At 51.7% G+C, this 12,411-nt stretch overlaps 1 protein-coding gene and 1 long non-coding RNA gene across 2 annotated transcripts; both read right to left on the minus strand.

Moving 5' to 3' along the window:
* Positions 1 to 43: 43 nt before the first annotated feature.
* LOC134433933 (uncharacterized) lies at positions 44 to 1,727 on the minus strand. The gene is made up of 3 exons (XR_010031767.1): positions 1,673 to 1,727; positions 345 to 410; positions 44 to 192 (listed from the first exon to the last, which is right to left on the minus strand). It is a non-coding gene; the product is annotated as an uncharacterized LOC134433933 (long non-coding RNA).
* A 7,431-nt stretch (positions 1,728 to 9,158) lies between these two features.
* Positions 9,159 to 12,000, minus strand: LOC134433861 (olfactory receptor 14J1-like). Its single transcript, XM_063182562.1, has 2 exons — positions 11,485 to 12,000; positions 9,159 to 9,212 (listed from the first exon to the last, which is right to left on the minus strand). Exons 1-2 carry the CDS (start codon positions 11,980 to 11,982, stop codon positions 9,159 to 9,161), a joined length of 552 nt encoding a protein of 183 aa, XP_063038632.1. The 5' UTR covers positions 11,983 to 12,000.
* Between the last annotated feature and the right edge of the window lie 411 nt (positions 12,001 to 12,411).

The raw sequence follows: 12,411 nt of genomic DNA on the forward strand, positions 1-12,411 counted from the left end.
TTTCCCGGCCCAGGCTGGCTCTTTCCCCCTCAGATCCCCGCCGGCTGCGTTTGCAGCCCCTCCTCGTGCGGCATCTCCGGGGCTTTTCCTCCCCGTTGGCTTCCTGCGCCGTGGAGCCGCTCAAAACGGCCTCTTCCACCAGGTTCTGCCGTGGGCATTTGTCCTCCCTGCTCTCCATGCTCAGCTCCTGCTCTGGGGGAGGAAGGACAAGGACAGGATGGGATTTGCCTCCGTGCCACAGGCAAGGGCAAGGAGATCCCCCAGGGCTGAGCTGCAGCCGGGGCCTTGCTGGGCTGGGAGATGGAGATGCACAGAAGGGAAAGGGGCACTGACTTCCTCCTCACCTGCCTCAGTGTCCCGGGGCATCTTCCTCTTCCTCGCAGCATCCCAGGGGTTGGCAATGGGAAATCCTGGTTTGGCGAAAACAAGGGATGAGCACGTTTGTAGGAGCGTTGAGGGGTAGGACGGTCGGGACACATGGAGACGAGAGATCTCTGCAGCCAGGTCATGGAACTTGCGGTTTATTGCAAAGGGCCTGGGTGCAGGGCCTTCTTGGAGCTGCCAGCCACAGGTCGGAGCAGGCCCGAGAGAAGAGAGGGGTAGAGAGGATGAGAGGGTGAGAGAGTAAGAGGGGAAGAGCGTAAGAGAGTAAGCTTCCCATTACAATACAATAAATCTTCTTCTCTGTTGAATATTCTATTTCTCACTAACCAATCTAGTTCATGATACAAATCCTAGAGCATTTACATACAGCCTGTAAGAATCATTACATCATGATACTGTGTTACATTTTAAACCCTAAAAACACCGCTTTGGACCCCTTCTGCTGCTTCTCTGACCCCTGGGTCTGTCTGCACGCAGAGGGAATTGTTTCAACAAAAGGGCATTACCTTCAGTCAAGCCACACCATTGTTTTCCAGTTGTTCACTAAGGTATCTCAAAACTTGCTTCCATCTCAATCTTGCTTATAGTTTCAATATTCTCAAATTCTTTTGCCAGACAATCATATTTATGAGGCTTCCCTGTTTCATCTTCCCCAACACATGTTCAGTTTCAATGTCCCTCTGCCCAAGTCCCTCTCTACAAGTCACTGGCCACATGGGCTATATAAAAACTCCCCAAACACCAAGATTCAGCCCTGGAAAAGCCTCCCAGGAGTTCCCCGTCCCTGGTCCCTCCCCTCTGGTGTTCGGGGGTTCCCCCCTGTCCCAGCTGCTGGGGTCACACTGGGATTGGGGGTCCCCCTTCTCCTCAGTGCCCGCCCAGCCCAAGCTGCTGGCAGTCCCAGCAGTGCCAAAAGCTCCCCCCTCTTGGCTCTCCCCATTTCGGGATGCCGGGGCTGTTTGGGCTCCCGGGCTCTCTTCTCCCCTCATTCCCTGCTCGGGGCTGCAGCGGCTCCAAGGAGTCCCCCCTGCCCCTCTCCAGGCTCTTGAGGCTCCCGCCCATGGCGGCACTCCCCCCTCTCTGGGCTCCCCACTTTGGGCTCCTGGGGGACACAGGGCTCTGCTCCTCCAGGCTGCCTCTGCCAGCACCGCCACCGGCACCTCCCGATGTCCCCCCGAGGGGCCTTTTCCGCTCAGCCTTGGACTGCTTCATTCTCCAAACATCCCCCCAAAAACCCAACCCAGGGACTCCCCGGGATATCTGGGCCGGGCTCCCCCTCCCCGCTAACCGGCGCAACGGGGGGGGGGCGATGATCCCACGGGTGGGGGCTGCGAATTCAGGCAGGGCTGCAGCGCGGTTCCTTCTGTTCAGCCTTGATCAACCTTTGTCCCGCCTCTTCCTCCCGCTCCTCCTCTGTCTTATCCCCACCTCCTTCTCCTCCTCCATCCCTCCTCCCTCTCCTCCTCCCCTGTAACCCCGCCTCCTTCCCTCCTCTTTCTCCTCCTGCTCCTCCTCTTCCGTCCCTCCTCGAGCTCCTCTGTGTTATACCCACCTCCTTCTCCTCTTCCATCCTGCCCCTTCCATTCCTTCTCCTCCTCCTCCTCCCTTATCCCTCCTCCTCCTCCCCCTTCATCCCTACCCTTCCCTCCCTCCTCCTCCTCCCCCAGCAGCAGCCACACCCTCGGTGCCCCGTTCCCGCAGCCCTCGCAGCCCGCGGCAGGAGCGGGGATGGAGCGGGCACAGGTCGGGATGGGCAGCGCGGGGCTCTCGGCTGCTCCCAGCCGCTGCGGGCGGGGGGAGCCTGGCCCGGGCCAAAGGAGAGGCAAACTGGGCAAACTGGGGGCTGCACATCCCAACTGGGCCTTGCTGGGGACCCTGCCTGGCCACTGCCAGCCCTTGGGGCTCCTCTCGGCACATCCGCCAGGGGGGAACGCACACAGGGCTGGGGGATCCCAGCAGTGGCAGCACTGCCAGGGACTGGGCTGGACTGGGATCCTACTGGGAGTGACTGGGACTGTACTGGCTTTGTACTGGGATCATACTGGGATCGTACCGGGAGTGACTGGGACTGTATTTGCTATGTACTGACATCATGCTGGGATCATAGTGCCATGTCAGGCCAGAATGTGATCGCACTGATGGAGACTGGGATCATACTGGGATCATACTGGGAGTGAGTAGGAGCCTGCAGGGAGCAATTGTGACCCTGTTAGGGAGAAATGGGATAAACTGGGAGTGACAGGGATGGTGCTGAGTGTGACTGGGAATAGCTGTGAGTAACTGGGAGTGACTGGGTGCATGCTGGTGGTGATTGGAAACTGCTGGACTTCAACTGGGATGAACTGGGATAATGTTGGAGGTGACTGGGATAATACTGGCAGTGAGTGCCACTACACTGAGGCTGACTGGGAGTGCTTGTGAGCAAATGGGATCATACTGGAAGGAACTGGAAAGATGCTGGAGGAAACTGGGGTACACTGGGAGACACTGGGAGTGACTGGAAAAAAAGTGAGGGTGAAAGAGAGCAACTGGAACCATGTGGAGCACAACTGGTTCATACTGGCAGGGACTGGGAGCACACTGGGCTAATCTTTGGATCATACTGGCAGGGACAGGACTAATACTGGGAGTGTCTGAGAGCGACTGGGAACACACCCTGCATATCATCCCCCATGCTGGGCCTGACTGGGAGCAACTGGGAGCACACTGGGAGCAAATGGCATCATACTGGGACTGACTGGGCTGATCTAGGAAGCAACTGGAACCATGCTGGAGGCGGCTGGGACCATACTGGGAGAGACTGGAAGCAACTGGGATTATACTGGGACCACACTGGGAGAGCAGGCATGTGACTGGGATCAAACTGGAGCTTACTGGGATGATACAGGGGTTGAAAGGGAGCAACTGGGATCACACTTTGGGCTACTGGGAGCAAGTGAGAGAGACTGGGATGATGCTGCAAGCAAACTGGAGAAACTGGGAAGGACTGGATGCATGCTGGGGGCAACTGGGATATACTGGGAGTGACTGTCACCATACTGGGGGGATTGGAACCACACTGGGAACAACTGGGACCATGCTGGGGAGAACGGGGCCCACACTGGGGGCAACTGGGAGTGAGTGGGTATAGTAGGAGTCCTAGTAAAATCTATGTATTGTATAAGTGGCTGTGCCCCGATCCTAATTGTAAATGGGCTGCAGCTGTGATGTCCTTAATTGGGTGGCTGCTGTGGCTAATGAAGGTAACTGGGATAAAAGGGAGTGGGTTGGCCATGCAGGGAGAGTCTTGGAGGAGCCCTGACCAAGAAGCACGAGCAACACTGCTGTGAAGAGCTGTGTGTGAGAAGAGCACCCTGAAGGTACGGGACTCTAGAAATATAACAACAGCAATACAAGATAGGACAGCCGAGAGCTGTGGCAGCCTGAGAGCTGGGACTCCAGAAATATAATAACAACAACTGGGACCATGCTGGGAGGGACTGGGACTGGAGCAGGGACAACTGGGTTCAACTGGGACCATACTGGGAGTGTCTGTAACCACAGTGGAGTGATGGAAGCACACTGGGAACAGCTGGGCACATGCTGGGAGCAACTGGGATCACAATGGGGTCACTGGCATCAGCGTGGGAGTGACTGGGAGCAACTGGGATTAGACTGCAAGTGACCGGGATCATATTGGGAGTAGACTGCAATCATACTGGGATTACACTGGGAGTGAATGGAACCTAACTGGGGGTTACTGGGAGCTACTGGGCCCATGTTAGGAGGAAAATGTGACACACTGGGAGCAGTTGGGATCGGCTGGAAGGTTCTGGAACCGTGCTGAGAGGACTGAGACTACAACTGGGGCAACTGGGATCATACTGGGAGCAACTGGGGCCACCATTTGAGCAACAGATAGAAACTGGGATTGAGCTAGAGGAAACTGGGAGTGACTGGGAAAGACTGGGATCATTCTGAGGTATCTAAAACCTACTGGGAGTGTCTCTAACCATACTGGGGGGACTGGAACCACACTGGGAACAGCTGGGATCATGCTGGGAGCACCTGGGACGATGCTGGGGGAAACTGAATCTACCCTGGAGGCAACTGGGCACAACTGGGACCCTGCTAGGAGGGACTGGGACTGTTATTGGGGCAACTGGGATCATAATGGGAGGAACTTAGAACATCTGGAATTATGCTGGGAGCAACTGGGATCAAACTGGGATCACAGTGAGAGCAGCTGAGTCCATACTGGGTTACACTGGGACCGCATTGAGAGTGACTGGAATCATACTGGCATTGACTGGGAGTGGCTGGTTTTGTGGATTTTGGGGGGTTTGAATTTTGGGGGATTTTACTGGCATTTTGAGGGGGAGTTTTTCTGGGGGTGTTTGGGGGTTTATTGAATTTTTTGTGGCTTCTTTTGAATTTTGTTTGTTTTACTGAGATTTTGTTGGGATTTTTTGGGATTCTCAATGATTCTGGGGGTTTTATTGGGATTTTTAGGAGATGTTGGGGCATTTTATTGGAATAGTGGAGCCATTTAGTGGGGTTCATTGGGGTTTTGGGGTTTTTTGGGATTTTTGGTGGGATTTCAGGGGTTTTGTGTGGTTTTTTGGGTATTGCCAGTATTTCTTTGGATCTTGGGCAAGATTTTGTGGGACTATTTATGGTTTTGGGGACATTTGTGGGGGATTTAAGGAGTTTAATCAGGATTTTTGGGATTTCAAAGGATTTTGTGGGCTTTTATTGGGATTCTAGGGTGTTCTAATGAGATTCTGAGAGATTTAATTGGGATTTAGTGGATTTTATTTGGACTTTTGGGGGTTTTAAGGAGATTTTGGTGCCTCTCAGCTCTTCCCCACACCAAGGGAATGCCCCAAAAGCCCCCCAAAATTCCATGAAAATCCCACAAAATCCCCCATAATTACAAGAAAACCCTCAAAAACCCCAGAGAATCTCTGAAAATCCCAGTGGAACCCACCAAAATTAAAAAATACTCCAAATAATTTCAATAAATCCTTTCTCAAGAAACCCCTCACAACCCCAATAAAATCCCCCAAAACACAAAAGCCCGAAAATCACGTAATTCTCGCCCAGTAATTACATCCCAAAACCTCCAATAATTCCTTCGAAACTGACAATAAAATCCCCCAAAGCCCAAAAAGTCACCCCGAAATCCCCAAAACCCTCGCAAAATCCCCACAAACCCTTCCAGAACCCCCCAGACTCAGCGGGCCCGTCCTGGATCAGGGGTGTGAGATGCAAAGCTGTGTTTCGTGTCAGGTACAAACAGGCGACGTGTGTACTCGTGAATGCGAAATGTGTGGACATCAACAATGGGATAGTTGTGAATTCTGAAAATAACTGAGGAAAATAAAGCATGGAAAAAGGCCTTTGAACCTATATTTTGTTTGCAATTAATCCTAGTTGATTTAGGAGCATTGGAATTAAGGTGTTAAGGATGTTGCTTTTTGCTTGCATTTAATCCAAAAAAAGCTCTGCAATAATAACCTTCTGAAGTATAATTTTAGAATATTACTTGTATCCTTGAAACTATAGCTTTGGAATATATATAAAGGAAATATGCTTATCTCATGCCTTATTGAAGCAGAGAAAAGTAGCTTGAGAAAGGAAGATGAACATCACCTCAAGGATTTATGGTTTCGACCAAAGGGAAGCTGGACATCACTGTTACGAGATTTATAGTCTCTGCAATTAAAAGGTGGACACACATCTGGGGAGCTGGACCCCACCAGATGGGATTCGTCTTTCTTCTTTTGGAAACTGGACTGTCACCATCTGGGGATACTCCTTTGAAAGTACATCCTGAGAAATTAAAATCACAATAGTGTATAGAATTGTGATGTAATAATTTGGAATAAAAATTGCTGATGAGTAGAAGATTAGAAATAGAAACTACTGAAAAAAGCCGATGACTACCCCTATAAATACCTGTAACCATCAATTATCGGTGTGCAGTTGGCGGGAAAATTTCCCCCACTGTACCCGGCGCTGTATTGCTCATACTTTACCATATTAAATAATAAATTGATTGCTGCTTGAATATTGGCCTAGTCAAGCTTCTTATTCTTAACAGATTTGGTGCGTTGGCCAGGAATTTCCAAATCCATTGTGGGAGACTCCTGATCTCGGGGAGGCGCCCCACCTTGGAGGCTTCTGCCTCCGGCGGCCCTGAGTGACAGGGAAATCTCTCAGGGAAGAGGAAATCCATAAGGAAATTATGAGCAAAAAATTTTGAACTCCCGGAGTAGAGTGCAGTAAATTCACCTGTAAAAACTCATGCATGAAGACCCAGGTGAGAAAAAGAAGCTGTAAGTATCGCTTGGTTAGGTGGGATAAGAACGGGTGTAGATGTGTAAGAGTGTGAATGGTGTGTGTATGAGACATGACCTAGTCATGACACGAGCGAGGAGTTCTTCTAACCTCGGTTCCGCTACCCCGCGAGGGGCGTGGCAGGTGAAGGAACAAAGCGTGTGGAAAAGGATTCTCTGTATGTAAAAGGTCAGGGGTGGTGAGATAATAGTTACAAAGAGGAATTTGTTTTCTTTTCCTGGTAGAGAATCAGAGGCGGGAGGCATTAGAAGGGACTTTTTATTAAGGAAATTCCTGACAAGAAAGGACTAAGGTTTGAACGAGTGAGGTTAGAGCGAGTGAGGGTACACCCATTCAGTGGAAAAATGGGTCAATGCCAGAGCAAATACCCAAGAGCTGGTATAAACCAGCAGGAAAATAAAGGCACTGAAAGTACTGGAAAAAGAGGGAGCATTTTGCCAGAAATACCCCAGGACAGCCCCCTTGGGGTAATGTTAAAATTGTGGGACAAATGTGAATCCAGGAGAGGAAAAAGTAAAGAGAAAATGATACAATATTGTATGGTAGAATGGACTAAGGAAATGATACGACCTGATAATTTATACTGGCCAATGTACGAGTCGTCTGAAGAGTAGATCTGTAAGGCCTTGAATGCCTATGTAAATAAAAAAGACCCTATTAACCAAGAAGAAAGCGATTATGCTGCTTTATGGCATGGTCCTGGTCTACTCCCCTGTATGCATTAAAAACCTAAAAGAAAAGGGATCAGTGGGACCCTTTAGATAACCTTCCCCCCCTTATGTACCACAGCCAGCTGCACTGGCAGAGATGCCTCATCCAGCACCCTAACCCGGCACCCTTTGCACCCATTCCAGCACCCCTGCACCGCAAGCCCTGGTGGTTCCACTCCCGCTGCCACAAGCCCCGGTGGCTCCGCTCCCGGTACTTGATTCACCACCAGCACACAGAACGAGAAGCCAGGAAAGGGCATGAGCAGACAGCAGTGCGGATAGCAATAAATTAAAAGAAAAATGCTGATGTGAAATGAACAGGAAATTCCTTCACCTGTAAAATATACAATACTAACAAATCACTAAAACAATCCTACAATCTAGAAAAATGCAAAAACAATGCAAAGAGAATTCAAGTCCATGCAGCTGAGTTTCAGGAACAGTCCATCAGCTGAAGTTGTTTCTTTTGGACATCTGAGAGTCCTTTTTGGTCCTGAAAACAAACTTGCTGCAAAAGTCCCATCAATAGCTATCAAAAAACCATTGACAGTCTTACAACAATTTCAAAAAATTTGAACAACTTTTGGAATGTCCTTTTCTGGCCCTTCAATGCTTCAGTGCTTCAGAGCTGCTGCCCGCTATTTTCAATCTTTTTTATTTAATTAAAATTTTTTTTTTTTTTGATCGAAAAGCAAAAGAGCAGCAGCCGAGCAGAGCACTGCCAGAGAAGGAAAGGCCCTGGGGGCCCTGGCCCATGCTGGACCAGGAACCCCAAAACTGGCCCACAAAGGGGGACCAGGACCGGTAGGAGGAACCAGAATTCCCAGAAACATAAGGAGGCCACGCAGTGGGCCCGGCCCAGGAACTTCCTGAGCCCAACGGCCCAGGCCAAACCCATGACACAGGCTCTGCATTCCCACAGGCCTGCACCCTGCTGCCAGCACAATGGCAGCACGGGTGGTGAGATGCTTCCTTTCCCCAATACCACTGAGGCATGCCAGCAGCAGGGTAATAGAAGCCTTCCCCAGAAATGCCATCTAGGGTCTGGAGATGTTTGTTCCCTACAGCAAACCAGCTATGGTCTCCTCCAACTGTGCCCTCTCCCTCTGCAATGCATCGGGTTTTTCTCTCATCCTCCCCGTGGCATCATCCCCATCCCCTCCAGGCTGGGGATCAGAAGCAGAACTCTCGGGATGCATCTGCCCCCCCATGCCACTAGGATGCAGGAGAGGTGGCAGCCTCCATGGGACCATCCCCGAAAAACCACCCCCCAAACCGCCAAGAATGCTGATCTTAAAAACAGGCAGCTGGACTGCCGCAACAGTCAGCTGGTGAGCAGCCCCCGCTCCACGGAAGGAGAGATCCCCCGCCGGGGCGGCTGCTACCGGGATGGTCCGAGCTAGAACAAGCCGCCGGTTCCAGGGCAGTCTCTGACGCCGACACGGAGGGCAGAGCCTCCAACAACGGCAGAGCCGCTGGGACGGCCAGTGGAAGCAGCGGGGGGGAAGCCCGAAACCGGGGAGGGAATCATGCTGAGTGTAAGATCAGCCACGGGCTGCCCCGAGGTTCCTGCGGATTTGGGGCCGTCTTCCACACCATCCTGAACAGGGACTGTCTCGGCTTGAGGCGGTGAGGAGGCGGATGGAAGCGGTGGAGGGGCCGAAGGAAGCGGCGGAGAGAACAACTCCGCTGAGTCGGAAGCTGGAGACGCGTCGTCGTTGCCTAGCAACCCAACAGGGACCGGAAGTGCTGTCTCTGCAGTCTGCGACGCAGGCGCTGGCAGGGGCGGAGAGGCCGGTGAAGCCGTGGGCGGGACCGCCTGGAGAGGCGGAGACGGGATCTCCTGGAGAGACGGAGCTAGCAGGGGCGGGGAAACCTCGGAGACCAGTGCCGCCCCCATGTCTGAACGAGGCGGAGTCTGAGAGACCGGCTTTGGCAGCACCGCCTCCTCCCATTCTCCCGGAGAAAAGCGGGGGGAGGAGAAAATCCCATCTGCGCAGGCTCGGGAGAAAAAGTAAAAAAACTTCGCGCGGCAAAGTTTCAGCCCCCCCCGCCGCGAAGCAAGGGGGGCTGGGAAGCAGAATCTCATCCCCCACCGGGTCTTTTCCCAGGGGCGATGGAAACGGAACCTGCCCATAGCAGTTAGAAATCCATTGAAAGACAGCTGCTCTGTGTTTCAGAACTGGGAAGAGCTTTATAAATGCTGGGTAGATAGAAGGAAGGACACATCCCTGGCTCCAGACGAACTGGAGAATCGAGTCCATGCACTCCCAGACAAAAACATCCAAAGCGTATAGGATATCAGCAAAGAACCCAAAAAGCTTTGCCCATGGAAAGAACTCATAGAGATCTGTTTTTAACAAAAAAAAATCCGTCCTCTCTACACCAGCTTTGCCAGAGGGCAATAATTTTCTCCTCTGAAGGAGTAAAGTGAACCTCTTCCTGCAAGGCATGTATTTGCCATATGAACAGCCACAGACTACGAAGGGCTGAATCCTCAGGGATAGAAAAATGAACAGTACCTTTTGAAAGAGTCCAGCTTGCTCTGGCCAGCTCCACGGGTCTGCTGCTCTTTCCAAACATCTTCCTGAAGGTTTTCCAGAAGAAGGTTCTCTTTGTGGTCAGCCTTGGCTGTGAACTCTGTCCAAATCAGGATCTTCAGTTCTTCAGCTCCTGGCTTGAATCCACTTCTGTGGTCACTTAAGAGCAACCATCACATGCTACACATACAGGATTTTTACCCAGTGCAGCAATTTTGCTCCTCTGGTCTTATCAAATTAATTTTTGTTCTGACACGAGGGGTCACCAAATATTACAGCGTCCTGAGCGGGTCGCTGGAGGTGAGAGAGAGATGAGAATCTTGTTTCTTGATCAGAAGGCTGGATTTATTGATATATGATATATAATACATTATAACTATACTAAATAGAATAAAGAGAGAAGTTTGCAGATGCTTGCTAAGCTAAGAATAGAAAGAAAGAACCTATTACAAAGTTGTGTCCAGGGACTCTGTCCCTAGCTTGCACTTGTGATTGGCCCTTAATTTTAAACATGGGAACATGAACCAATCACCAATCAAAATAAGTGCATCCTATTACATTCCACAGCAGCTGATAACAATTGTTTACATTCTCTTCTGAGGCCTCTGCCTTCCAGAAGACGCAGAAATCTGAAAGAAAGGATTTCTCTGAAAAAATGTCTGCAACACTCTGGGACGCTGCCCTGGGCTGTCCAGCGCACTGGGGATGGATCAGCCCCTGCTCTGCTGCTCCTTTCCGTCTGCCCCAGGGCCCTTGCAGAGCCCCAGCCATGCTGTTTGCCCCCAGCCTGCTCACAGCCAGCCTGGGGCTGCTCACGGGGCTTTTCTGTGCTGAGCATTGGCCTGAGCGTGTTCTTGGGAGAGCCTGGGCAAGGAGCCTGGAGCCCCCAGGTCCTGGCCTGAGGTGTCAGCGCTGCCCCAGCAGTGCCCATGGCCTGTCCCTGCTGCAGCCCCGGCACTGCCACCCCCTGGGCTGTGCCCGGCCCTGAGAGCACTCAGGCCCTACAGCAACACCAGGGCCAGCAGGGCAGTGGGGCAGGGCCACGGCAGCAGCACTGGCAACACCAAGTGCTGCTGCTGCTGCTGGGCACAGCTGCTGGGCCTGCACTGATCTGCCCCCAGCTTTGCACACAGACATTGCTGCTGCAGCTCCAGAGAAGGCAACAAAAGGGCAATCTCCCTTGAAAATTTTGCTGAGAGATCCCTTATTTCATTTGAAGCCACTGAGAACACAGGTCCTGTTGATACAGTCTGGGGCCACAGGGAAGGTGGAGAGAAAAAAACCTAAAAATGGCAGAAACAATGGCCTTGGTTAAGGGAGAATATTAAAAAATTAAAACAGACGGGAAAATAACCAATCCAACAAATGTGCCAAATATTACTTTTATTACAAGAGATACAAACAAATTGGCAACCAGTTTAATGTTTTCTAAATTTTCCAGTCATCAGTCTCCACACTGCAGCCTTGAGCTCCTGGTTCCTCAGGCTGTAGATGAGGGGATTCAGGGCTGGAGGCACCACCGAGTACAGAACTGACACGGCCAGATCCAGGGATGGAGAGGAGATGGAGGAGGGCTTCAAGTAGGCAAATGTAGCAGTGCTGAGAAACAGAGAGACCACGACCAGGTGAGGGAGGCAGGTGGAAAAGGCTTTGTGCCGTCCCTGCTCAGAGGGGATCCTCAGCACAGCCCTGAAGATCTGCACATAGGAGAAAACCATGAACACAAAACAACCAAAACCTAAACAGGCAGCAAGCAATGACATCCAAATTTTTCTAAAGTTGGAGTGTGAGCAGGACAGCTTGAGGATCTGTGGAACCTCGCAGAAGAACTGGCCCAGGCTATTGCCATGGCACAGGGGCAGGGAAAATGTATTGGCTGTGTGCATGAGAGCATTGAGAAAGGCACTGGCCCAGGCAGCTGCTGCCATGTGGGCACAAGCTCTGCTGCCCAGGAGGGTCCCGTAGTGCAGGGGTTTGCAGATGGACACGTAGCGGTCGTAGCACATGATGGTCAGGAGAGAAAATTCTGTAGAAATGAAAAACAAAACCATAAAGAGCTGTGCAGCACATCCTGTGTAGGAGATGTCCCTGGTGTCCCAGAGGGAATTGTGCATGGCTTTGGGGACAGTGGTGCAGATGGAGCCCCGGTCAGTGAGGGCCAGGTTGAGCAGGAAGAAGAACATGGGCGTGTGCAGGTGGTGGCCGCAGGCTATGGCGCTGATGATGAGGCTGTTGCCCAGGAGGGCAGCCAGGGAGATGCCCAGCAAGAGGCAGAAGTGCAGGAGCTGCAGCTGCCGTGTGTCTGCCAATGCCAGCAGGAGGAAGTGCCTGATGGAGCTGCTGTTGGACATTTGCTGTGTGTGCACACTTCAACCTGCAGAAGGAGGAAAAACAGGGAAATGGAGGGGAGATTTCTCACAGAAAAATGAAAGCCT

The sequence above is a fragment of the Melospiza melodia genome, unplaced genomic scaffold (assembly GCF_035770615.1).
Source record: "Melospiza melodia melodia isolate bMelMel2 unplaced genomic scaffold, bMelMel2.pri scaffold_28, whole genome shotgun sequence".
Lineage (NCBI taxonomy): Eukaryota > Metazoa > Chordata > Aves > Passeriformes > Passerellidae > Melospiza > Melospiza melodia.

Coding starts and splice junctions, on each gene's coding strand:
- LOC134433861 (XM_063182562.1), bottom strand. CDS start 11,982: ATGTGCTACGACCGCTACGTGTCCATCTGCAAACCCCTGCACTACGGG. Junction 9,213..11,484: donor TGTACTCGGTGGTGCCTCCA/GCCCTGAATCCC, acceptor CGCCCCTGCCAG/CGCCTGCGTCGCAGACTGCA.